Source organism: Varanus komodoensis, unplaced genomic scaffold (genome assembly GCF_004798865.1).
Source record: "Varanus komodoensis strain SLA01 unplaced genomic scaffold, ASM479886v1 scaffold3, whole genome shotgun sequence".
Lineage (NCBI taxonomy): Eukaryota > Metazoa > Chordata > Lepidosauria > Squamata > Varanidae > Varanus > Varanus komodoensis.
In genome coordinates this window covers 39,768,731-39,796,526 of record NW_025335761.1, presented here as the reverse complement: position 1 = coordinate 39,796,526, position 27,796 = coordinate 39,768,731, and the positions used below count along the sequence as shown (strand labels likewise).

General features: G+C 43.8%; 1 protein-coding gene across 1 annotated transcript in view; it reads right to left on the bottom strand.

Moving 5' to 3' along the window:
* Positions 1 to 9,866: 9,866 nt before the first annotated feature.
* The window catches only part of TSHR (thyroid stimulating hormone receptor), a 54,305-nt gene continuing 36,375 nt past the window's right edge, over positions 9,867 to 27,796 (bottom strand). The window contains exons 8-10 of the mRNA XM_044436471.1: positions 24,308 to 24,385; positions 12,269 to 12,457; positions 9,867 to 11,319 (exon numbers count right to left, since the gene is read on the bottom strand). Of these exons, the coding sequence (XP_044292406.1) occupies positions 9,897 to 11,319; positions 12,269 to 12,457; positions 24,308 to 24,385 (1,690 nt within the window). The 3' untranslated portion in view covers positions 9,867 to 9,896. The remainder of the gene's footprint in view (positions 11,320 to 12,268; positions 12,458 to 24,307; positions 24,386 to 27,796) is intronic.

Here is a 27,796-nt window from a genome sequence, read left to right as displayed (position 1 = left end):
CTGCCTGATGTTATGCGGAGAAGCCAGTCACCAGGTAATGTTGCAATTTGAATGAGAATGGCACTGAAGCACCTGCCCGGGTCCCTAAGAAAACTGGCTAACTCTTAAAATCTTGCTCAGCAGGCATCCTCATCCTTAGAGAAAACTACACTAAGGAGTTGCTGCTGCTCTGGACTATCACAGTCTGAATTTCAGTGGACTTCTTCATTGGAATTCCAGGCAATCTTCAAAGAACTGGTTAAGAATACTAGTACCCTGAAGAGCTTTATTTATTATATTGGTATAATAAATAAATTATATGAATTATATATAATTATATTATAAATTAAATTTTCCCTCCAAGGATCTCAAGTAGCTTTCATAATTCTCCTCCTCTCAACCTTATCCACACAACAACAGCTCTGCAAGGTAGATTGAGCTGTGAATCAGTGACTGGCCCAAAGTCACCCAGTGAGCTCCATGCCTGAGTGGGGACTGGAACCCAGATCTTCCATGCTCTCAGCCACTATGCAACACTGGCTCTCAGTCTGAATCTTATCCAAGTGGAGTTCCTGGTGGTACCCTGCCTATCACACCACTTACAGATGCACTTGTTCAAATTCACACTCATGACACGCAGATGAAAATGAGAATTTGTCTTGCTGCTGCAGTTGCATGACAAAGCAGCACATAAAAGTGCAGTGCAGTGAGCTGTCAGCATGGACATCTGTCCTGAGGCTGTTGCAAAGGACTGCATATACATGTTTTAAATAAACAGCAATGCGGTCTGCACGGTGTGCCTGCCACCTCACAACTCTTGTGAGCACGGGTCCTCATTCACCGGCCTCTTCATGGTCCTGCCTCTTCACTGGGAAGGACACTGCATCTGCCACCTCCGTATGTCTCTCTGAGGTACACCCTTGCAGTGTGGCTAGGAGATGCCCAGTGCTTGCCCCGTAGCCAGTGCTCTGGTGTCATCGACTGTGTGGTGCAAGCTCTGCCAGAATAATTCTGAGGAGGTTAGGAAGGTCCAGCAACTTGCCCAGTGCTCAAAAGCAGGAGTGTTTCTTGAAGGCATGCCAAGGCCTCATGACCTTCAGCTTGTTAAGAGCTCCAGAGACAAAGGGCTTTCTCCATTCCTTCTGTACACAAGGGCTACTGTTGCAGTGAGAAGAAAGCTATTTACCTTATTCAAACAACTGGGTGCATTCCAACAGGCTAATTAATAGTGGGAGAGAGGAGCTTTCTAAAAAGCATGGCAAGAGGTGTCATATCTGGTTCTTTGCTGGGGGAAGGAGTTGACGCATCACTTGTCCAGGCAAACTGGAGGCCCATGGCATATCCTCTGGCCTACTCAGGGAACCAGAAGCCCCAGAGGAGAGAAGCATAAGCTTCCTTTTGCTTGCTTGTGTTCTGCATCCATACCCCACCATTGCATCCAATAAATTGTTTATCAGCCTTGATACAGGAGGCTTTGTATCTTCCTCAGTATTCTTGCATGAAAATGGGTGCCTTGTCAGGCCAGGCCCGCAGGGTTGAAACCCCTCCGCACCCCCCTGTGGCAAGCTAAGAGCTGCTGAGCAAGAGAAACAACCCCACCTGCTCTTTCCGTACACTGAGAGAGTGTATTCACTAAACAATGCTGCAAGCTGACTGCCTGGGATGGTGTCCTAGCTTGCGTTCTGTATTCACATGGTTTCTACGCCTGCATGGTTGCCATGTTTTCTCTTCTCTCCAAATGGTGGCATGTACCCCATCAGCCCCCATGGCTCAAAATCATTTCCAGGGTGCACTGTCCCTACCTGCATCACCTGCCCCTCCCTTATTGGCCCGTACCGTCCCCTGGGCATGACCTCAGCCACCTGACTTTTACTGCATTTTCCCCAGCAAAACAACTGGTGCTGTGGCCCTAGAGCATGGGTCCTCAAGCTACGGCCCATGGGCCGGATCCGGCCCACCATGCTCATTTATTCGGCCCGCCTCTGAGGTTTTGGACTCACTTGGAGACAACTGAGCCAGCCCAGGCATTCCCTGAAACTGAGCAGAGCGCTGGCGCATGAACACTTACTGCATGTGCACTGGCCCCCCCCCCCCCCCGCCCCCGATTACATGCATATACAGAGCTGGAATACAGAGTGAGAAACAGAAGAGAGTTGGGTGGAAGACAGAGACAAAGACACCAAAAAAGGATTGAAGATAAGAAAAAAAGTACGTTCTTAGATTAACTTTTAAAATCTATTGTTAATTATGTGATCCATGTCTCCGGGCTGCGGGCCAAGCTGCGGCTGCCTCGCCAAGCCCAGAGGCAGCCTTCTCTGGGCAAGCCGCTGCTGCAGCTGTCAAGCGGCTGGCCCAGGGCTCGGCGAGGCGTCTTGCAGCGGATGCGTGGGAGCCGCGGCCTTCAGTGGGGGAGCTGCCACTGCCGTCGAGCGGCTGTCCCCGGGTTCAGTGGGAGTGGAGCCAACATTTTTTAAATTTTTAATTAATTAATTTTAATTAATTTTTAATTACTTTTTAATGTGCAGTGTGCATAGGAATGCGTTCATTTTTTCCCCCAAACTATAGTCCAGCCTCCCAACAGTCTGAGGGACAGTGAACTGGCCCCCTGCTTAAAAAGTTTGAGGACCGCTGCTCTAGAGCAACACCACAGGAGTCCTTGCTGCTGTCCTGCTCTGCGCCAACATGCAAGCACACTCACCCACACACTGCCAAGCCCTCCTCACTGCACACATGTCCACGCACACCCCGTGCACAAAGCTTGCACATGCTTCCAGGGGCCGCCTCCCCGGAAGCCCATCTGGCAGGAATGTGCTTGTCCTAGGGAGGGAGACAGACTGGCCTACTGAGAGGCCGGAGGAATGTCAGGGAGAAGACATGCCAACTTGCCCATGGATACTGACGTCACATATAATGGGAAGCCAAGCCTGTGCGGTTTCTGGCATGGCTTCTTGTTATTTGTGCACACAGCAAGGGTGTTCCAAGTCAATCCTACTCCGCCTTTGGCCACTGCTTCCTCTACTGGTGACACTGCACCATGCAAAAAAAGTGCTTGAGATGGCTTCATCCATGACACTAGCAGCACCGACTTTGGCTTGATCCTCCAGGGCAGCTGAGAAGTGGAGGCTGCCTGGTAAAGAAAAAATACCGACCAGAAGTACGTTTTTCCCAAGAAGCTGGTCTGTTTGTTGGCTTATAAGAAATAAAATTCCCATCATTTACTCAGAAATAAATGAGCAATTGTGCTGAGAAATTGTGTCTTTCCCCTCCAAATTCCCTTAGTTGTTAAGGTGCCAAGTTTTGAGATGCTGCACAAGCTTTTCAAGTGCTAAGGTGGATGCCTGAAAGTAGGTTGTCACAGCTACACTTGTGATGAAGTGGGGATTGTTGGGAAAATTCAGCTAAATCCTGGCAGACAAGGGATTCTTCTGTGTCTTTTGTGTTATAAAATGCCTGCACCCCTCTTTTTCAAGGAAGCACCCAAATATTCCAAGCCAGGTTACTGTTTGGCATTTGCTGTTACTTGGGACTTGATGGCTTCCCCCAAGAAGCTGTCAGGGCTATTGTTTTGCTGATCAGTAAGAACTGGTCAGGCCGCCAGGTTAACAGCATTGCAATCACCCTCATTTGCATACCAAGACTCTTCATATCCTGCAATCATATCCTGCAATCAAATGCCCATTGTCGTTTGAGCCCCCTCTGCAGACCTCTCACCTTCTTCTGACTGTGTTCACCTTGTTTCATCATCAACTGCCCAACTACTGGGCCCATGTGACTCTGAAACTATAAAATACTCTGTATGTGTTCTAAAAGCTTGTCGTTGGCGGTGCAGACCACTAGCTGTTAGCATGCTGTCCTAAGCAACTGCAGGGGTCCTGGGTGATCTTTCAATAAAACTGCTGAGGTTCGAGGCGAAAGGGGTCTTTCCTGACTGAACCTGTTTTTCTTTGCTGCGGCTGCCATTGAGGCTTTCCTGCCAGGGTGCTCAGGTATACATCCAGGTAACAGGATGTAAGAAGCCACAGAGTTGCATATAATCAGCCTAAGATGACTTAAAGGTAAAGGTTTCCCCTTGACATTAAAGTCCAGTCATGTCTGACTCTTGGGGACAGTGCTCAGTCCGTTTCCTAGCCGAGGGAGCCAGCATTTGTCCACAGGCAGTCTCCGTGGTCATGTGGCCGGCATGACTAAACACCAAAGTGCACGGAACGCTGTTACCTGCCCACCAAAGTGGTACCTTTTTATCGACTTGCATTTGCATGCTTTCAAACTGCAAGGTTGGCAGGAGCTGGGACAGAGTACGGGAGCTCACCACGTCTGAGGATTTGAACTGTCAACCTTTTGATCAACCATCCCAGCAGCACAGCAGCTTAAACCACTGCACCACCTGCATCCTTACAGGTGTATATATGAATCTGTAGAGGATTGTTCCATGCAAAGTACATCTGTTACCCTACTAACGTTATTCCCGAAGTGCGGCAAGCCAGGCAATTTGTCTCTTTGCCACTGAGCCATCTCAGCAAATACCCACACTGGGTGGAAAATGTTCTGCTGCTACTGAAATGCTGGGCAGGGAATTCCTAAGATTTCTCTGCTTGAGGGGTTTAACCTACTGCTTTACTAAGGCTTCTTCCATTTCATTGCAGGAGAGAAATGGTGGCCTTTCCCCAGTAAAGTTGTATTTCTGTCTTTTGATATATTCCTTTAATGAACCACAAGGTGGCACCTGCAGTATAGCTGCCAGAGAATGAATTGGTCGCTTTTCACAAGGTCTCGGTGCTAACTTGAAATTTAATAGCAGACTACCCTTGCTCTAAAGCACTGTCCCACTGCAAAAAAAAAAAAAAAAGCTTGAAAACATGGGAGAGGCCCTGGAGGGTATTGTGGAAAGGCCCTGCAATCATTCATGAGTGAAGGCTCACAAGTGCACAAGAAATGCCTTGAGTGGAGAAGCTCTTTGTTTCATTGATCTCAAGAGGAAAAATTAAAGCATTTCCTTGATTCTCATGTTTAAAAAGTGCTAAATTTCATCTAGATCATACCCTCATTTTTCCTCCTCAAAATGTGGTCTCATGCTCCTTCTCTGTAATAAAATTATTCCAGTTTCTTCACTTGCTATTAGATAATTTCCTCTTTAAAAGTGTAAATTCTTCTGGGAGAGAAATTCATGGCACCATTTGATCCAGTGTTACACACTTTAATATTATTAAGCACTTAAAAAAACCTTCTAGTGACCATTAGCATTTTCACTGTGATGATAATTTGTTCATTTTTTGTACCACTTCAGCAGTAATTTCAGTTCAATAAGAAGCTTTGATACTTTTTAATTTGTTGACTGGACGAAGTTAATTTGCAGGGCACCCAGGGTTACAGGTTGAAATACCTTTCCTTGTGAACTGACTGCTTTTTGTCAACCTGAAATCCTTTTACCTGGTAATACAAATGAACTTCAGAAGTGGTAAGTTGCTACTTAACCTGAGTTCCCATCTGTTTCACTAAACAGATGAAGGGATGAAGGAAGGACTGCAAGGGTGAAGCAGAGGGAAAGTAGCCAGGCTGTGTATGCTTCTTGCTGCCCTTTGGATTAGGGCCACAACTATGCACAATACCCATTTTGCTAGATGTAAAGGACCACACACACACACACACGCCTGTTACATAACTGTGTGGTAGAGGTGTTGTAACCCCCCTCATAATCGAACACGCAGCCAGAGCATGGCTCGTCACAGGTAAAAAGCATGGTCAGGGTGTCCTGTTCGCGTGAGAACAAGAACAAGGTTGTGCACGCTACGCAAGGCTGACAACAAAGCAGGCTACGCTCCAGCATTACCGCAGACGTTACGCCCTTGTACCCTCGCTTGCTTGCTTTAGCATGATAAATGTGCAAATGGGGCTTGGTGGCTTTCCCCTATTGTTCGCTGTTATTCAAGCATAGTTGTAAAAGGGTATAAAAACCGCTGCCTTCCTTCTGCTCGAGACTGCATTCTAACGAGTGTGGTCCCTGCAGGTAATAAAACTCCTCTCGAAAATTCCAACTGGTCTCTGGTCTCTTCAGTAAAACCGCGGCACACAACAAGAGGCAAATTCCCCCCTTAGAGAAGGCCTGGATCCCACAGTTCTGAAAGAGACCATAGGCAGACTCTTATCAAAGGAATGTAGTGGCTCCATTTAGAAACATAGAAACAAAGAAACAGAGCGAGTCAGAAGGGGCCTCCCAGGCCATCTAGTCTGACCCCCGGCTCCGCTCACGACATGCCCACCATGTGCACGTCCAGCCTATCCTTGAACACCCTCACTGATGGGGCCTCCACAACCTCTCGTGGAAGCCCATTCCACACCCTTGGGGTCCTAACTGTCAGGAAGTGTTTCCTAGCATCCAAATGGAACCTTGGTTCCCTGAGTTTGCTCCGTTGGCGTGCGCCCTGCCTTCCTCTGCAGTGGAAGAGGAAGTTTCTTTCTCTCTGTAGATTTCCCAATTCCTCTTTCAAAAGTTATTGAAAAAGTGGTTTGTATAAAAGCCTGACTGGACTGGTCAACCTGGTTCAGGGCACATGGACCTGGAAAGTCAGACTCTGAAGGTGTGCTTGCAGACTGCTGTTCTGTCCCATGGGGTATCAAATAGCTTGACTTTTAATATCCACATGAAACCTTTGGGTGGACTCATCCAGAGAGTTGGTGTAAATTCTCACCAGTATGCAAACAACACACAGCTCTACCTCTTGTCCCTGTTGTGTGATCTCAAGGAAACAGTGGAATAAAAGACCACTGTGTGGGATCATTTGGAGAGTGGATACTGGCTAATATGCTGAAATGTAGTCCAGAAAAGGCAGGAGAACCATTTGCCAAGAGCACTGGCAATCTAGGCGAGCAGTTCATCCTGTCCTGCACGGCATTGCACTCCCCTTGAAGGAGCAGACAGGTAGGTCCTGCCCAACTGATCACTTGTCTTGGCTGTTTAGGGGGAAACAGGTGTAAGAATGCCTTGTATGAACTTGGCTGTTAGATCAGCTACAACCGTATCCGAGGGAGCAAATCTGGGTCCAGTCATCTGTGATTCAGCTACCTCCAGGCTAGGTCATGGACCCCCCCTTTTGGCTCAGCCCAGCTTTTGTCTGGCGCTCACAGGTCAGAACATGTAACTCTGATCTTATGTCCTCTCCACTGGCTTCCAATTTGCTTGTGGACTCAAGTCAAAGCATTGATTCTAGACTTTCAAACACTAAATGGTTCAGGATCAGGAAATATTTGGATCCATATAGGCCTGCCCAGGAATTAAGATTCCTGCCAGAGGCCTTGCACTTGGTGCCTTCCTGGATAATTCAGTGAACCCAAGAGGCAGGGCTGAAATGGAACCGGTTCCCTCCTCTTTGTGCCTTTTACAAAAAATTGAAGACTCTTATGTTTGATAGACTTTTAATGTGTGAGACTTACTTTTATTGTTGCTAGTTTTATTGTATAATAGCTTTGCTCTTGCTGCTGCTAGACTTGTGTTTTGCTTTAAGTGCCAGTAGGATTTTAATAGCTTCCAGAAATTCATCTTTGTATGTCCATTTTTATTGACCATATGGTTTTATGATGATGTTATATGCTACTCTGAGTACTTTTAGTAGAAGAGTAGGAAGTAAAATAGAAAGCTATTTCATTATACTATGCATTCACAAAAGCGTTGGCTATCGTAAGGGTCCCTGTTAGCAGAGCAAGGTTCAGAGAGATCCAGAAGAAGTGAACAGGGATTTTATGAGGGCTCGGTTGCAAGGGTCAAGAGGAGCTACTGCCATGCTCTAGACTACATGGTCCTTCTGCTTGAAGTGAGACGCTGAGCTCATTGGAAGCAAGACGAGCAACTACACAGCTTGGTAAATAGCCTGCCAGTCTCAAGGAATTTGGGAATAAATAAGAGCAAAGTGGAATCTTCATGTAGGAGAAAGGTGGGGAAGTTTGATGTAAAGTCCAGGCTTTAGGATGGTCTTGTGGGGCAGCACAGTTTTATAAGCACAAGGGAGAGCCCCAGTAGACAAGCCATCTCAATTCCACTGGCAAAGCATCAAGATAATCAGTTAAGCATGATTAGCAATGGAGCACAGAGGCCATTTGGACAGCTGAAATTGAGGGGCGAAATTGTGATGACGAAAAAGTGGTTATTTATGCAGATAATTTATTTGGCACTATAGAATGACTGGAAACAAGCTGGATCTGTAAAAAAAAGATATGGTTGAATCAGAAAGGAATGAGTCTGGGGAAGGTCAACATCAGAAAAATGGCAGAGCAGAGGAAAGGCAATTGGAGGTGGGAAATACTGGGAGATGATTCATCCCCAGGAGATAAGGATGAAAATATATTTGATTACCCAAAAAAGGATGAAGTAGAATATGATACTACAGACCTTAACTACTTAAAGAAGCCAAAAGGATAAAAGGAGAAAAAGCACACACCAGAGACATTTGGAAAGGGATACCATGTATATGCATTTCTGTGCTAATTTTAAAAGCCCCTGAACATAGTGGGGGAAGTTGGAATGTTTGGTTCAATAGAAGAGTATTCATATAAGGAGCATAATGGACACTCAAGGAAGCTATTACAGAAGAGGGTTCATTCAGAAAGTGAAAGTCTTGCCCAAACAAGGAGAAAAAAGAGGAACACGAATTTGCACAAAAGAAGTACAAGCAGACAATTAGGAATATAAAAAAATAGCAGACAAGCAGACAATTAGGAATATATATGCTCTATAAATAAGCTATTGCAGAGCATATTGCTAATAACTTTAAGACAAATAAAAATATTTACTACAAATAAATCAGGTAAGTGGCTAGGAAGGCAGTTGGACCATTGGATGATGGAACTAAAGGAGCACTAAAGGTGCATAAGGAGATTGCGGAGAAGCTAAATTAATGCCTTGCTTCTGCTTTCACTACAGAAGATGGCTGGGCCCAAACTGACATTTTCTGACAGCACTTCATTCTGGAGAATGAGCTGTAAGATGGCAAATGCAGTTATGCATCCTGGACAAAAATATCCTAACTTTACATTTCTGCTAGTGGAGTCTAACCAGAAAGGGGATCTTGGTGTTGTGTTGGATACCTCAATTAAAATGTCAACAAACCACCTGGATGCTGTATTCCATACTGCGCATCTTTAGCAAAGACATAGAAAATAGGCCTGCTAACATTTTGATGCCTTTATTTAAAGTTATAGTGTAACCCCAGTTGGAATTTTATTTACCATTCTAGTCACTGTACTTCATAAAAGATACTGTGCAGCTAAAGAAAGTGAAGAAAAGGACAACCAAAATGATGAAAGGTCTAAAGCACCTGCAGTTTTTTAACTTAGAAAAAAGGTGAGCAAAAGGGGACATTAAAGAGGTGTAAAAAAAAAAAACTATGAATGATATAGCAGAGAAGGTGGGCAGGCTTCTCCTCCTCCTCTCTCATAATACTAGAATGGATGCTCATCTGAAGAAGCTCAATGGTTGGATGACAAAGGGAAGCACTTCTTCAAAGACTTCAAAGCACTTCTTCAAAGGGAAGCTAGACTATGAAATTTGCTTTTGCAAGATTTAGTGATGGCTGCCAATTTGAATGGCTTTAAAAGGGGATTAAACAAATGAATGGATGTCAAAGGTATCAGTGCCTACTAGTTATGATGGCTATAAGTTACCTCCAGTATGGGGAACATGAGTGGGGGGATGTCTCCACTTGGACATCAAGCTGGTCATTGTGGGTAGAGGATGGTGGACTAGATAAGGTTTTGGTTTGATCCTGTAGAGTTCTTGTGTTGAAAGATTAGAAATGTAGACGTGAAGTTCCTGAGAAATCAGAATATTTCTCAAAACCCCTTTGAGTGAAATGGTGTCCTTACTGCATCACACTGACTGAACTTTGAACCAGCTTCTTATTGGCCTGGCCATAATATGCACACAGATGTTATAACACAGTCAGCTTACTCTCATCCATGGTCCCTTGAATATGCAGGGTCATTGCCGCTTGGTAGTCTCCAGGTGAACCATGGGGATGACTTGGAAGCTTTCTGAGATTCTGACCAATCCCTCTGTTGCCCTTCTGGCTGTAAGAGCCGCTGCTGTTCTTGGGGGAGATGGTCTGGCCCCTGTAGACTTGAGCTTGATATTCACATAATCCAAACTTGCTAAGCAAGATGAAAACATCTCTTCGGAAAGCTTTAGTAAAGATGGCATAAAGGAATGGGTTAGCACAGGAGTTGAGTGGATAGAAGAGGACCAGCAGGATTTTTGAGTTACTGACTGTTATCAAGGGTTTGTTCATAATAGCAGACAAGGCATAGAATGAGATTGGCGCCATGCACATGAAGTCAGTAAAAATCAGCACAGCCATCCTTTTGGCAATGATGGTGTCTTTGTCCCCTGACTTGTATTGGGGGTGACGCACAGTGACATAGATTTTTATGTAGCAGGCACAAATGATGGTGAAAGCAATGATATTCAACATTAAAACAATTACAATGTAGGCTTGATCCAAGGCTGTTTCAGTATCCATGGGAAGGCAGATACTGACTTTCCCGTAACTGCTGACTCCAACCAACGGTAAAAGGGCAAGAAAGAAGCACACTAGCCAGCCACCCAACATGATAACAGAAGCATGCCAGAGACGGATTTTCTTGTCCAAACGCATGGCAAAAGTGATGGCATACCAGCGTTCCAAAGTGATAGCAGTCAAGGTGAATACAGACAACTCGCTAGCAAAGACAGTGAAAAAGCCAGCTGTGTTGCAACCAGGCCCAGTCTGCCAATCAATGGCATGGTTGTAGTACTCCGACCTAGTGTAGAGGTCTACTGAAGCAATCAGGAGAAGGTATAATCCCATACAGAAATCAGCAAAGGCCAAGTTACACATGAGGAATCGTGGGACAGTCAACTTGTAATGGCTGGTGAGTAGAATAAAGAGAACAAAAACATTGCCCAGAATGGCCAGCAAGTTCACAAACCATACCACAATCCTCAGAAATTTGTAGCCCATCACATCTTCACAAGGGTTGAACTCATCAGGACCAGGGGTGCAACTAATATCGTCAGCACTTGCACAGATAACATAATCATAATGGCTGTCAAATGCTGGAATATTATCTGCTTGTGGGTTCTTGAGTTCTTCACCAAACCCAACCACTCTATTTTCATGCTCTTCGAAAAAGACATAAAAATGAGAATTCTCATGAACATCTATAAATTTGGAGTTCTCATCATATACAGCATCGGTCTGATCAGAATAATCTTCTGCATAATCTTGGTAAATGGGGCCCCTGAAGACATGAGCAGATCTTCTTTTGCGGAAGTTGTGATTGTCAGTTTGATTGCACAACAAGGACTCTAGAATTCTGAAAAGCACAGAGGTAGAATCACCATTGGAAGTGGTAGCTTGTCTTGAGCAAAGCAACTGAGGCAATGAGAGATGTCATCTAGGCATAAGGACACCATTCTCTAAAATTTGAACAATTCCAGCTTTGTATCCAAGTTATATCTCTAGGCATTTTCATAGCATGCTATTTGCATTTTAATTGGATAACTCGTTGCTTTAACAATCTATTATAGGCTATCAAATTGTTTTGCAATGGTATTATACTAGACTGTGTGTGTATGCCCTACACACACACACACACACACACACATTTATACACTGGCTTTCTATTCCAAAAGTTATAGAAACATTGCAAATAATAACAAAGATAAGCCAGATTTACTCATGGTTAGTGCAGCCCCACTGAATTCAATGTGACTTAAGTTAGCCGTGACTAACATACGACCCATTTAATGAGTGAATCAGGATCCAAACCCTTAAATCTAACCATCGTACATTAGAGCAACAATGTAGTATAAAAAGCCATCAATTTGGGTCTAAATTAGATTGATAGGATCTCTTCTCTGTAGTAGATTTGCATGTACATATGTCAGTCCTCCCAAGGTAGGGATATGGCTGTCTCTGCTCCCTGAACCAGCATTTGCATCTGTCTCCTACTGGGGGAACTGAGTGTTCTAAAAAAAAGTAGTCGATCTCATAAACCTGAAGTCTGTCCTGCCAGCCTAAATGTTAATAATCATGGGCCAGCTGATGATGTTTGGAGAGTCCTTACAGAGTTGGGGTTCCAGGTCAGGAATGGGCCCTTGAGGGAACCACCTCCTTCTTTATCTGCCCCAGTTGTGAAGGAAGAAATAGAGGAGAGGTTGCTCAGAAGATTATCTCAAGTGCTTGCCCTGTTCCTTGCAGGATGTTCTTAAGCCACACTGGTCTCAGACCATTAAGAATGTAATCTAAATTTTAATACTGACCCCTTGGCTTTCTTCCAGTTCTTGAAAGCACAGCAGTGGCTTGGATATGACAGAGCAGCATGAGTTAGATAAGGAAAAGTCTTTATAGGGGGGAATTTCTTCAGGGTCCAGGTATTCCGAGCCATCAATTCTTTAAGGTTTTCCAGTCCTCTTTCTGGCAGTGTAGTGATGCCTGTCTGGGAGACATCTCTGAGAATATGCATAGAGAAAAATGAGGGAGAATTTATTAGTCCATATTTCACACATGAAATGTGCATTTCTTACAGTTATAGGCTATTGCAAACTATGCAAAATTAAAATGTCTAGACTGAAGTCATAAAACATGAGTAATTAGGCTTTCCAGTTCTCATTTAACATAAAGGCTTGAAAACCCTAACAAAAATATATTTCATCAACAGACCTATCCTGCTCAGATTAGAGAATCATATTACTTTCCATTGATACTTTCATCACAATATTTGCTCTAATATTCTTAAGTGCTGTGGCAACTAACACAACATCTATACATTCTGAAAGTATGCATGCCATTACATCATTTGTTGATCACCCCATACATTGAGGCACATAAGATATGGTCTTTGCCCAAGGAGAATTCTGACATGGACAGAACGATAAATAATCAGCTAGATCTTCCATGCAACCACCTCCACAAATACATAACCTATCCCTCAAAGGAAGGTGAAGGTATATTTCTTTCAGGTAAGAAGCTGGCATCCTTTTAAATTAATTTTTATCATGAAATTCCAGCAAACCAGAACAAAAAAGAGGAAAAGAAAAAAGTGGCAATGTAAATTTAAATATCGCAATGACTTCTGCTGAAGTCTAAGTTTTGTGAAATCTTGTGGGAAAGAGATATTTTGTACATAGTTCACATCAAGTATCTTTTAAGTTGCAACAGGGACAGGAAGGGGAATAGGCTGGGGCTGAGGCCTTATGCCCATTCCAGTCAGTGCCTCTTGCTCCTTCCATCCCCATCCCTGGTACTTCATCTAGACTTCTAGGAGTGTCTGTCTCATAAAATGCAGTGCACAGGGTGAAGCAGTGGTGGAGGCTGTCACACCGTAACTCACTCCTGCCAGTGGAGTTTGGCAGTTTAGATTAAGCTGCCATGGAGGCAATAGGATTGTGCCCGAGAAACCTTTGCACACCTTTATTAAGGCTCTGGCCACACTCACCATGATCAAGCCAGCAGAACACACAACGTAATATCCCACACAAGAGCAAATGAAGCACATTTCAGTTTCAGTGTGGGATTTTTGTCACAGATGTGTGTTATCATCTTTAAAGTATATGCAGTGTTAAGACCTTTACATGCCAGCTCCTCATATTAACAACAACCATTTTCTGAGTAGGGGAGCGATCATTCAAATGTATGGTTTTTTCTGATGTGTTTCTGTATCACTCAGATGTTTCTTACTAAATAACTAAATTCTGAGTAAGCAAACTGAAGTGTTCTTCCAATGTTTTGAAAAGCTATGCGTTAGACTACTATAGTGAACTCACTGTAAAAATGGGCAGTGAAGAGATCAGGGCATTAGACATCACAAAAGGCCTGCACTGAAAGATCTTGAATGAAAAAACACATAGTTAAGGAGGGTGCTATTCATTCCAGTTTGCCAGCACTCCACACAAGTGTCTTTAGAACAAATTGAACTAAACTCCTGAACAGTTTCTTAGACACAGAGTTTATTTGTCTGAGTAAATTAGCCATCCAGGGCCACATATTTGAGACGCTGCACTGCACTTTACACAGACTTAGAGCTGTTTAAAAGCTCTACATGGGGAAACAACATTCTTCTCTTGGAATTCTGACCATTCATAAATGAGACATGGCTCAACCAGCCTGAGTCCTTTCAGATTCAAGATCTGCTTGCACTCACAAACTTTCTTCTCTTTGAAGTCTGGTAAACCAGAATCTGGATAGTCCTACAGATAATCAGGCTACTTAGGATGCAATTCTAAGCCTGCTAGATGCTGTCTGGCTGGCCATAGGAACAGGCAGGGCCCTGCTGAGTCCTCCAAGGTGCTAGCAAGACCTTGGTCTCTGGTGGGCCCCGCCTCCGCCCTTGCAGGTGGTGCTTGCAGTCTTTTCCGCATCAGTTGTACCTCCGAAGACAGAAGAGCTCTTCAGAGGAGATGCTGGAGAAAGCACTGGGGCAGAAGGGAAGAGGTTGGCCTGAGAGTCCATGATGGGCACCAAGGCTGGAATCGTATTCCCGCTTCCCTGCAAGTAAACCCCAAACGGACTCAATGGGATTTATTTCTGAGCAGCTGTGCAGAGTATGGGTGATGGATAAAGAAAACCAGCATAGATATTAAGGAGTCACTGAGTCAGGTGAACCATGAGGTTCTTTCCAGTAACAGCTTTCCAATCTCTTCAGCTTGAACCCTTCCCATTCTACTGACACAGCAGGAGGAGTGAACTGAATTCCATCCTATGTGTGGACAACCAAATACTGCATAACAGAACTCTGCTTAACTAATATTATCATGAAAGCCTTTAGGGTCTAGAAAAGTCCAAAGTTCTCAAGTCACTTTCTATGAGACAGTAAAATAATAACCGCACTAGGATTAAAAGCTGGATGAACAAACCAGGTGATGTAATATTAAAAGACTGTATTCTCCTCTCAACGATCTTTTACAAAGGCTGTGAGGTGACTCTAGGAACGCTAAGTGTCAACCAGAATACAGAATGAGACTTCTAAAATAAAGTATTCTTTTCAAATTCCGTGATTTCATGGTGGTGGAATGTTACACAGTACACCTTCCAGCATCTTAGCTTTCATTGAAAAAGGATAATACTCACCCAGATGTTTACACTTTCTTCAGAAACATATGGTTCTGACCACTGAGAAAACCAGAACCCTGGTCCAGATGGTCAATGTTGAATCTACCCTGATCCTTCCTAATTCAATAAAAATCTTCAGTAAAAATGTTAATGCTATAAAGCACCCTTCCCCAGCTGGATGTCCTCCAGTTGCTGTTGGACTCCTAACTCCCATCAGCCCCTGAAGTATGACCAATAGTCAAGACTGCTGAGATTTGTAGTCGAACTACCTGGAGGACTACCTGGCTAGGGAAGACGTACTATTTTGCTTAGGCTAGATGACCAATGCTTATGGTTTAGCATATCCTGGTGGTTGACAAGGATAAGATAGGCTACACATCACAGCTGTCATATGGAGGCAACTTTAAATTACCTCTCTTAGTGTCTCTCTTTGTAACAATCCATTCCTGTATAGTAGCTCACTGCGCAAGCTACACTTTCTTAGCTAGGCCATGATGTTGCATGCATCCCACCCCCACCCCCCACCCTGCAGCATCTGTGGTAGCATGAAGAAAGTATCATTGTTATAACGCCTAGAAAACGCTTCCCTAGAGCCCCAGAGTAGATTTTCTGGAGAAGCATACCTGCTGCTCTTGAGATGTTTAAGATGACGACTCCCCTCATTTCTACAAATTTCATCTTCCTTTCAGCACCCATTTCACAAAAGGCAAACAGAAGAGGCTTGGGCACAAATAACCTGGGCAAGAAATCAAGAAGTGTGTGTGTATGTGGGGGGGGGGGATGTTCCTCAAATGCACAACCTCACAAAGCACAACAAAGCATCCATTCCACCACAGAAGGTGAGGTGTTCCAAAGGCAAACTGGTGATGTTCAGAGAAATATATCCACTTGGCACAGGCAAAATATTTCATGTCTACATGTTCCCCTTTGCCATGATGCATAGACTTCCTCAGCGAAGATGTCCATGTGAATGCGTGGCTGGCAGGGTCAGGACCAGGCTCTTGTAGGATGCTGGTGCAACTGGCTGCATGCTGTTCCTGCCCCCAACTACATACAGAGAACTAGTGAACAGGGCAACAAAAAGCCCTACTCAATTCCATTTGATCTATGAAATATGAAGATTATAATAATGTCATTTGCTTATCATATTCCTGAAACTTTCAGGCTGTCTCAGAGCTGAAAGAAGCAATCTAATTTGAGGCCTAGTTTTGATCAGGTTGTACAGATTACATATTTTGGCAGAACCTATTTGATGGATAAAAAAATTGGAACTACCAGGTTCTGTTCTAAACCTGAGCAGCATGTGTGTGTGTGTGTGTGTGTGCACGCGCGCATGCACACACACACATACACACACACAAAGAGAGGGAGGGAGGGAGGGAGGGACGGCTTCAGTTTCAGCAACTTTTTTGAGCTATGTTATTATGTGAAGAAAAGCCTTGTGGCATCCAAATGTTTCATGAAGTCCCATTAAATTAACTGTGGTTCATACCTATGTAAAAGAACATAGAACTGAAGCTTAGAAGAAAATAAACCTGACTGATAGGACACAGTAGGACTTCTCTGTAAATATTATATGATTGCACAAGTTGTCAAGTAATAGGATTTCTACAGTAATTAGGAAACCAGCTATGCCTTGGTAGATTTATCTGTATAAGGTAGATTCAAAGGCCAATTTTCTAGGAGTGTGGGGTAGGAGACCAAGAAACTCTAATCAGGATAGCTGAATGCCAAGCAAATAGAAGTAAATAAAAATCCACATGTACGTAATTTAGACATTGACATGACATGTAACTTTATTATTGAGGAGAAAAGGCATCAAACTCAAAATCAATTTTTTTACAATTGGCTTTTAAAGAGATTGGAATTTAATTCCTTGTTTTTAACAGATATTTGATTTGGCATGTATAACTTTTATTTTCTTGCATAATCTTGGACATAGCCATTTTTACAAATTCTGAAGCTCAGCCAATATCAAAATAATCATGTTTCTTTAAAATTGTAGCCAAAAAAGAATCCTTTTGCAGTTTGTTTGTTCCATGAACTCCTCAACTGCACTGTTGTACTATATCTTTATTGCCCTACATAACTTGGAGAGAGTGCAATTCCACAATCTCTGGGAGGACATGTTTGAGACCCTGGGATTTGTGGATCTTCTTTTCCATGAGCAGAGAGGGAGGCCCACACTCAGAAGTTTCTACCAAGCAACCATAGAAAACTCATTGATCTGATGCACTGAAAGCAGAAAGAGAAAGCAACAGGAAGGAGTTTGGGGGTTCCTCAAACTCATGCAAGCTCCAGAATTGCTACAATTTCCCTCCAGCCTCAACCTCTCCCTACTGTTTCCAACCTACTGGAAAAACCCTAGTAGAGCCTTGCTTCTCCTGCTCCTGTCACCCATGGGATTGCCCTGCCCGTCTTTGGTTTGCCTGGTTTGGTTTTCATTCTTCTGCTGATGCCCCCTGATATGGCCATCCTCAATGGGAGTTGCATTTCAGCGCATCTGGAAGGCACCAAATGGAGGGAGACTACGTTATTGTTTTAATTGCTGCTGTAATGCCAAGTTGTCATTCCACAACAATGATTTTAAACAAATGAGTCTGTTAATCTTCATGGAACACACAGTTCCTTTTAGAAGGGACCGAGATACATTTGTCCATACTCTGCTACTATCTTTTCTAACTATCATAATTCCCAAGGGCCAAACAACGCATTCAATTCAATTCAATTAATTAATTCATAGCAGGCGGTAGGTCTTACAAGTGATCATGAAACTCGCCATCCTATTTGGATTGAAACGTCCATAAACCAGGAGGGGAAGTTTAGACCTTCCCCTTCCAGGAGTTTCTCTCCTAATGTTTGACCCCTTGCATAGAGGCTAAAAACGAAAAGGGTGCCCAAGTCCTCTCCCTCAACACACAGATGTTTATTTCCCTGTGCAGGTGGGGCATTATTAGGAGGAAAGGTGCTGGGGTAGGGAAATTTCAACCTCTGCTCCTTGGAGTTGCTCCTCCCCCATTGGATCAGGGCCCCATGCTGTTATTTGCAAGTAAAACATGTAGAGGCCTCAATACCCTGTGGAACAGTAATACTTGTGCTCTCTTTGAGAAACAAGTGTGGGGAGCTCGCATGTGGCTGAGCGGAAGCACGCTGGGAGGAAGTCCTTCTGTGGTGTAGAGCGTGCAGGAACCATAGTGTAGACCCTTATAGGGTTGACGAGGGCAAGGAGGTCCCCAGCCCTAAAACAGCAAATGTTTTCCCTTTCCTTCCAAGTTTCTTATCCTTTTGTTCCTTTTTTTTTTTTTTTTACAAGATTGTGAGCCCGGGCTGCTAATTTTATTTTGAAAACCTTTATCAAAACTCATAATGAGGATTATGCAATGCTGTAGTGAGCAACTGCTGTCCACAAAGGGTCAGTGTAAGGTAAGACTTGGGCTTCCAGCACCACAATGCATGTTATTACAAAGGCTCACCAGGTCCCAGGGATAATATTAGAAGAGCAGCATCTTTCAAGTTAACTAGTTCACAGGGTTTGTAAAAAGTATCAATGCACATTCCAGTTAAATTTATTTTCATTCATTATTATAATTCTAAAAACTACATATATTATTATCCAGCTGCTAAGTCCTAATTAATCATTTAGGAAAGGATAAGCTAGCACTTCTGAAATGATCGTAAGCTTTTTCAATGAATTGCCCTATTTGATTAATCAACTCAGTGTTGTTGCTATAACAGTTATATAATGATACAATCAAGTAAGATAAACATGGCCCTGCACTCCAGTGTGCTTCAGTTCTCAATGCCAAATGTGGAAGAAAGGATTTCAAATAAAGCGCACATTTAAAGCATTGCCAGCTTTCATCTTTAAGAGTTTGGTACTTTGAAATTTCCTTCCAAGAGCAAATATCTGGTCATGAAATAACTCAATAACACAAAGCAGGTTGTCAAGAAAACAGTGCAATATGAATGTCCCCACCCTTGCCTATCTAAGATCTGCATGTTTCAGATGCTAGAAATGAGTTCCTTGTAGTTCCTTCTAATTTAGCTCCACAGCAGCTGAAATAAATTAAATGATACTGTTCTTGCTGGTCTGATTTAAGTGGAGCAGCGTCAACATGGTATGTGTATAGTGGAATAGAGTCTTTTGGAACACCAGGGTCTTCTGCCATCAATGGCCAATGCACAAATATCTCAAAAAGCAGTCACGGAGCAAATTCCGCATCCATAAAGACTGTGTGTGACTATAGAACTATGTCAAATGCTTTCGCATCTATGCCCCCTTTCAACAAGTGATGTCAGGAATTGCATCTGTGATGCAATACATGCCGAGCACGTGTACTATCACTAGAGGGCCTCTGGGCTTATTCAACGGATAGTAAGTCCCAAAAATGAATAAATAAAAATAATAAGTACAGCTCATCTATTTGTAAATACCACTGAGTAGCAATGGGGAATTGAGCTTTCATTCTGTTCATTGGTTAAGTGGGACATCCATGAGCAGCCGTCTCAGGACCTAACTAGCATACTAAGACAACATGGTTCACTTTCAGGATGGGTCAGAATGACTCTTCCTGCACTTCCTTCAGCAAACTCCTAAAGCTTGGCCACATCCCCAGCAGCAGGGAGTCCATTCCATAGCCTTGGTAATACATAAGAGGGCGATTTGTGTTAGCCGAATGGGAAGGGAACACAGAGAACTCCCACGAGGCTGATTCTTGGGGTTATGTGTAATGTGCTGCCAGATCTCTCAGCTGTAATTACAAGAAAGCATTATAGGGGCCCAGTCCATTTCCAGGCCATGACATACAAGTTAAGGGAGGTTTAAACCTTTCCCCCGCAAGCCATTTATTTTCCCAGTTTTGTCACACGTGTATTCTCTCTCTTTCCCACACACACACCCCACAAAGGAACACGATGAGAGAGAGAAATGCACACATGCCATTGGCACCAATGAAGGTTTTCCCTCTTGTTTTTTAAGTCTTTGCAAGGAGAAGAATGGGGTTAGGAAAACAAGGACCAGGGAAGGAAACACTTGAATTTCCCCACCCATCCATTGTGGTTGCAATCTAGACTAGGGCCCCATTTGCTTGCCCTTAAGTCAAGCAGCTACACTGCATGTTATATATTTAAGGGATCTGAGTTTGATCCTGTGTCTTCTAACCCTCCAATTTCCAGTAAAAGAAAACTTTGCGGGGCATGTATCTGAGAGACAAAGTAAGCCTGCTCTTTTGCTATCAAAATCATACTGAGGAGAGCAGAAATATGGAAGCAGGAACACAGAAATGAAACATCACAATTGCATTTTATCCCACTGTATTCCAGGATTTTTTCCACCACCACCAAACACTTGTATAACCACGTGGAAACTGCACATGCTAACTGCCCAGAGAGGGCTTTTTTGGCTGAGGGGCCATATAGACAATCAATCAATCAAAGGTGTGGCAAAATCACTGGTCCGATGTTCTCACATGCTTCAAAGGAGATGCTTTTCAAAGACCTGCTAATTATTCACAACTGACCGGCCTGGCAAATGAACCTTGCTGGCGTTCTCCATCATGCCCGAGGATGGTAAGTTAGCTTAGGGAGCCAAAGGCAGGCTACCTGGAACACAGAGCTCTACCCTTCCACACAGGGAATGACCAAGGAGCTGCCACAGAGCACTTGCAGCCTGAAGCAATCACCTCACTCTGTGTCACAGGAGGGCCAGGGCTGCCTTGCTGAACCGGATGAACGACCATGCAGTGAGCCCTTTCTGGGAAATATCACCTGGAGTGGAAATGTGTGTAGGAAATACCACGATCATGTCAAATTGTAAGCATTCTCCTGGGATAGGAAAAGCAATGACATACGGCAAATACCCTGTAGGTCAAATCTCTTATTTGGATTGACAATCACCTTCATCAGATTTTCTTAATCAGCCTGGCTTCTAAATCTGTAAGCTGAACACATTAAACCTGCAAGCATCACACACACACCTCTCAAGAAAAGCACTAAGTGGTTCTACAATGGCAGGTCGAGGAGTCAGAGTCTATTCAAAAGACCTTAACCCTGGTTATCTGATTAGCAGAATGCCCTATTGCTCTGAAAAAGCCTGTGCGGCCCACCATACGGCTGCCTTGTTCTTCCGTCTTTCCCTTGTGGCCAGCCTCAGGGTGGAAGTGAGGCCTCCTTAGGGAAGGCAGGATCCAAGTTTGCAAAGCACTAACTGAGCATTCTTCTCAGCTTATGTTTTAGCTGAACTAAATGCCTTGCTTGCTCCAAAGTGTTAATGTCTTGGTTGAATTTGGAACAGCATATGCTACAAAAGGTGATCAGATCATGAACCTTGCTTTGTTTTTGCTCTGCTTGTCCAGAACTTGAGCTCTTTTGTTTGGAACTTAGGCAGCTGTGCTGGCTGACACAGTTGGTAAATTATGCCTAATGGGCCTTTCAGTCCTAGCCAAGCTCTCATTTTGTGCAAAGGAGTGAGTGCATAATCACCCTTCTGAGGCTGAAAGCGGACCTCCGATGCAGGTTCCCTCTGGTGCACTTCTGGCAGAAAAGAATAACAAAAAATAGTTGACACTACTTCTCTCACCCACATCAAGGAAGCCTGCACCTGCATTTCCGAGGCAGATCTCTGCCTAGTGGTCATTTCTGTCTTTGTCAAGAGAAATGGTGGCTTTGCATCTCCTCCAACAACACCACACATACATGCCCACAAGCCTTCCTTAGGCTTGCACAGTGTTGGAAAGAAGCACCTTGTTAAGCCTCAGGTCACCAGCAAGGCAAGCGGTTTGGCAAGCACAAAAGTGGGAAAGAATTCTTTGCCTGGAAGGTTCAGAGAACCCTCAGCTCAAAGCAGATGACTGGTGACATGGCTTTCTGACTGAGTTTGGCCAGGGACATCCGAGGGTACCTTGATATGCAGGGATCTGAGCTAGGTGGAGCTCTGCCTAGTCTACTATTGTGTCTTCTCACTGGCAGCGTGTCCCTGAGGTCCCAGGCAGAAGTCTTCCACAGCCCTGCTTTCTACTGACTGGAGCTGAGATCTCCAGTGCAGTGCCTAGTGGCATCCACCAGGCTCTTTGCCCTTCCTGTTTTTAGTTCTTAAGCTTATTTTAAAATACAAGCTAGGAGGCTGACATGCTGCAAATGAAATGGTACCCTCCAGCTCCATCTTAATTTGGGCTGAAAAATGCCCATCAATGATGGCAGTCCCACCTCCTAATCCACACAGAATCAGTGCTTTCATAGAATTGTTTTAGCACTTCCCTGTTTAGTCATATAACCATTTTCAGCCTACCCTTCACATCCATGTGAGGCTCACAAGGAAGCTCTTCATCGCAATTGCCCGTCTTGGTTAATAAATGATTCCAAGCACGGGATTGGAACCTGGATCTTGGAAGTGGTTAACGCTTCTCTGAGGGAGGGTCGGGTGCCGGCCCCTTTGAAGGAGGCGGTAGTCCGACCGGTCCGGAAGAAGGCGTCACTGGATCCAGAGATGGCCACTAATTATAGACCAGTGGCCAACATCCCGTTTCTGGGCAAGGTGTTAGAACGAGTGGTGGCGGGACAACTCCAAGCACTCTTGGATGAAACTGATTATCTGGACCCATTGCAGTCCGGCTTCAGACCCGGGTACGGTACTGAATCTGCCTTGGTCGCCCTGTATGATGACCTGTGCAGGGAGAAGGACAGGGGGAGTGCGTCCCTGTTGGTTCTGCTGGACCTCTCAGCAGCTTTCGATACCATCGACCATGGTATCCTTCTGGATAGGCTTGCGGGATTGGGGGTTGGAGGCACTGCTTTGCAGTGGTTCCGCTCCTATCTCAATGGCCGGTTCCAGAAGGTGGTGCTGGGGGACTATGGCTCTGCGCCATGGCAGCTATGCCATGGAGTACCGCAGGGGTCCATTTTGTCCCCTTTGCTGTTCAACATATACATGAAACCGCTGGGAGAGGTCATCAGGAGGTGTGGGCTGCGGAACCATCAGTACGCTGATGATACCCAGCTCTACCTCTCGTTTTCCACCAATCCAGGTGAGGCAGTGGCTGTGCTGAACCGGTGCCTGGCCGAGGTAATGGGCTGGATGAGGGCCAATAAACTGAAGCTCAATCCAGACAAGACGGAGGTCCTGTTGGTTGGTGGATCGGGCTTCGGAGAGGGTGAATTGAACCTTGTCCTGAATGGGGTTGCACTCCCTCTTAGGGACAAGGTCCGCAGCTTGGGAGTGCTCCTCGACCCAGAGCTTTCACTGGAAGCTCAGGTAACAGCAGTGGCGAGGAGTGCTTTCCTCCAGCTTCGGCTAATTCATCAGCTGCGCCCCTATCTGGAGAATGACTGCCTTGCGACAGTGACACATGCGTTGGTGACTTCCCGTTTGGACTTCTGCAACGCGCTCTACGTGGGGCTACCCTTGAAGACGGTCCGGATACTTCAATTGGTCCAAAATAGAGCTGCCAGGCTGCTGACGGGGACTGGACGTTATGTTCACATGACTCCAGTTCTCCGTCAGCTTCACTGGCTTCCCATTGAAGTCCGGGCCCAATTCAAGGTGTTGGTTATGACCTATAAAGCCCTAAACGGCTTGGGTCCTGGTTACCTGAAGGAGCGCTTACATCCTTATATGCCCAGCCGCCCCCTGAGATCGGCGGGAGAGGCCCTTCTCCGGGAGCCCTCCATGGAAGAAGTTAGGAGGGTGGTTACTCGGAGGAGGGCTTTCTCAGCGGTGGCGCCTAAGTTATGGAATGCGCTCCCCAGAGAGGTCCGCCTGGCGCCGTCGTTATTTGTTTTTCGGCGCCAGGCAAAGACCTTTTTATTTAAGCAGTATTTTAAATGTTAATATTATTGAATTTTATTTGGCCAGGGCGGCTTGTTTTATAGTGTATATTTGTATTTTATTGTATATATTTTAAAATGTTATTTTAAATTTTTTGTTGTAAGCCGCCCCGAGGCTTCGGCGAATGGGGCGGCATAAAAATGTTTTAATAAATAAATAAATAAATAAATTTATGAGCGTAGTAGAATAAAAATCAGAGTAGAAAACTAAAAGCCAGAGTCACCTAAAACTTAACTCACAATGTAGGGAGTTCTACAATCTACAAATCCAGAACAAAAAAACACAGCACCATCTGCAAACCAATTGACCTTCCAGTGGCAATGGAATGCAAAACACAGTGAGCAGTGAGCTGAAATGACCAGTAGAAGATACCTGTAGTCACCTTAAATAACAATGCTGGACTATGAAATAACCTGGTCCCCATACTCACAGTAGACTTGGACCACTCTGTACACCCACAAACGCATCATCATCAATAACTCTTAGATATTTGTTCTTATGTAGGTACCTGCAGGGAAAATCATAGACATTAATGATTAGCCAGTAGCAATATTTTGGATTTGAAAAGGTTTTCCTGTAAGAAAATGGTAAAAACTAGAACAGTAGTTTTCTGAGAGCTAGATATCAGGTTCAGACATATAGATTTGCTCAACATGATGGGTTGCTTTTATGATGCCCATCAAGCAGGATGGGTGCAAGACCTCTTCAGCAACTGGTGTATGTGCTACCTCCTTCTACCTCTGGTGAAGGAGGTAGCATATAGTCCGCAAGGCTAGTAGCCACTGATCGCCTCTTCCCTCATGAATCTGTCCAATCCCTTTTTAGAGCCACCCAGATTGGTGGCCATCGCTGCCTCCCATGGTAGGAAATTCCATAGTTTAACTATATGCGGTGTAAAGAAGTGTGGCCTTTCATCTGTCCTAAATGTCCCACCAATCAGCTTCATGGGGTGACCCTGGGTTTGAGTGTTATGGGAGACTGAGAAAGATGTCTCCCACTCTACTTTCACCACACCATGCATTATTTTAAACACCTCTATCATGTCTCCCCTCACTTGCCTTTTCCCCTTTTTCTAAGCTAACAATTCCAGTTGTTATAGCTGCTCCTCATACAGGAGCTGCTGCAGTCCACTGATAATTTTCATTGCCCTTCTCTGTACTTTTTCCAACTTAATAATGTCCTTTTTCAGGTAAAGTGACCAGAACTGAACACACTATTCCATGTGTGGTTGCACCAAATATTTGTATAGGTGAAGTAAAATTCTGGCAGTTCTATTTTCTATCTGATTCCTAATTATGCCTAGCATGGAGTTTGCCTTTTTTTTTTACAGCAGCTATTCACTGGGCTAACATTTTCATCAAGCTGTTCACTACTACACCAAGATAAATTTCTTGCTTACTCACTGCTAGCTCAGATCCCATCAGCAAATACTTGAAGTTGGTCCCAATATGCATTACTTGCTTATATTGAACTGAATTTGCCATTTTGATGTCTGTTCTCTGAGCTTGGAGAGATCCCTTTGGAGCTTCTCACAATGCCTTCATTTTTCCGTGGGAGGTGGTTGAAGCCCCATCAGTGAGGATGTTCAAGGATGGGCTGGACATGCACATGGTAGGTCAGACTAGATGGCCCGAGAGGCTCCTTCTGACTTGCTCTGTTTCTGTGTTTTTAACCACACTAAAAACTGTAGTGTCATAAGCAAACCTTGCACTTCACAACTTACTCTTAATTACAGATAATTTGTGAATAGGTTGAAAAGCATTGGTCCTAATAAAGAACCCAGTGAGATTCCGCTGGTTACAGCTCCCCACTGGAAGAAATTTCCATTTATTCCTACCCTCTCTCTTCTGTTCTTTAATCAATTCATAAGAGGACCCACCTTTAAAAAAATATCCATAACTACTTAGTTTGCTCAGGAGCCTTTGGTGAGGGACTTTGTCAAAAGTCTTTTGGAAGTCCAAGTAAGCAATGTCTATTGGATTGCCCTGTCTACACACTTATTGACACTCTCAAAGAACTCTAATAGATTAGGAAGACAAGACTTCCACTTGTGGAAGACAAACTGATTATTTTCCAGCAACATTTGTCCCTCTGTGTGCTTATTGATTCTATCTTTAATAATGCTTTCAAGAAATTTACTCAGAACAAATGTTAAGCTAACTGTCCTGTAATTTCCTGGATTCCCCCTGGATCTCTTTTTAATAATTGGTGTTACATTGGCCATTCTCCAATCCTCTGGTACAAGGGATGATTTTAGGGACATATAAAATATTTTGGGCAGAAGTCCAGCAATTTCATGTTTAAGTTCTTTGAGAACTCTAGGACACTCTGGACAGGAGACTTTCTGACTTTCAGATTGTCAGTAAGGTTGAGAATTTCATCTTTTGTCACTACTAACTGCCTTTAATCATCCAATGGCCCAACTGCTTCCTTAGCTGCTCTCTTTCAATACATTTAAAGAATTCTTTATTATTAGTCTTGCTGTTGTTAATGATATGCTCCTCAAACTGTTTCCTTGCTTCTCTGATTGTCTGCATGCATCTTCCTTGTATAAGCTTTGGTCCCCTCTGTTCTTTTCATTTGGACAAGACTCAATTTTGTGAAGGAAGCATCCTCCCTAAGACCTTCTTTGACTCTAAGTGCTGGTTATTTCCCTGGTTGACAAAGTGGTTGATCATCTAAATTCTGCTATGAGAGTACAAACATGAATTGAGAAGCAGCTCTGAAATTGAGACAGATCATCCTTTATCTCTGCTCTTCTAAATCTTACAATAGGTATTGTCTGAAAAGGGTCTGACATTACTTTGGGTCTTTGAGCTTAGGGACATGCTATTTTTATTCTACAGGGACTAAAATAGCTTAAAATAGTCTTCTCAATAAAAGCCTTTTTCTTTATGGTTAGAAGTTCAGACCCACCTGGTACTGGCAAAGAAGAGAGTTGGCAGAAAACCCACCAGCACCTTTTCTACAACAATTTGATGGATTGCCCAGGATGTGGCTGGGGAGTGCCTCCTGCTTTCACGGGAAAAGGCAACAAACTGAGAGGTAAGGTCTTAATTAATAGCTCAGTCATGTCTCAAAGCTCCAAGCTGGGAAGAATGCCTTGCAATTCCTTACAAAGAACATTTTCTTCTTTGGTGATATATGTGAGTATTCTAGGAAAACCACGAGTGGGCAGCTTTGGGGATTTTCAATTCAGCATGGCCAAAATTGTCAAAGAACTTAATGACTTTTTAGCATTGGCAGCCAGTTGTTACTGCTTTTCAGATTTTGATAACAATGTTTACCTGCTCCTTTATGGCCATAGCAAGCACAGGTTCAGTCAGACTATGAGCATGTAACTTTTTCAAAATAAACTGCATTTAACCACAGCCAAATGGATGCCTGCTTTCTTGAGAGAGCTGAAAAGGAGTAAAAGTTTTAAGCCAGCTGCAATCTTCCTGTGGTATAACTCATCTGAAGAAATCCAGAATATAAAGCAGAAATAGTATGAGGGAGATTTTTTGGGGTGAGCATGGTATATTTGCCAATTTTGGCATATGACATGAGTCTGTGTTTAGACTTTGTTGGGGAGTGAAGACTTATTTCAGAACAAAATACAGGGACACCAAATAGCCTTTGTCAAAGGATGGATGAGGAAAGCTTTCAGAATGTCTTGTCCATGAAAAACTCCAATTCATGTGCTTGCTTCTCAAATAAAATACAAACTACTCTTTCTTTAGAGTTCTTAGCTCCCGCACTTTCATCTTTCCACTTCAGTTTAAACTACTTGGTTTAAATAACAAACCAACCAAGCTGCTAATGTTACACTTTCAAAAATAAATTTCACTGTCAGGGAGTGGCTTAATTATTTTAGACTGTATTACTAAAAATGGTGAAAATGTTTGTTTTAATTCTGAGTCTTTGAGCCAAGAAAACT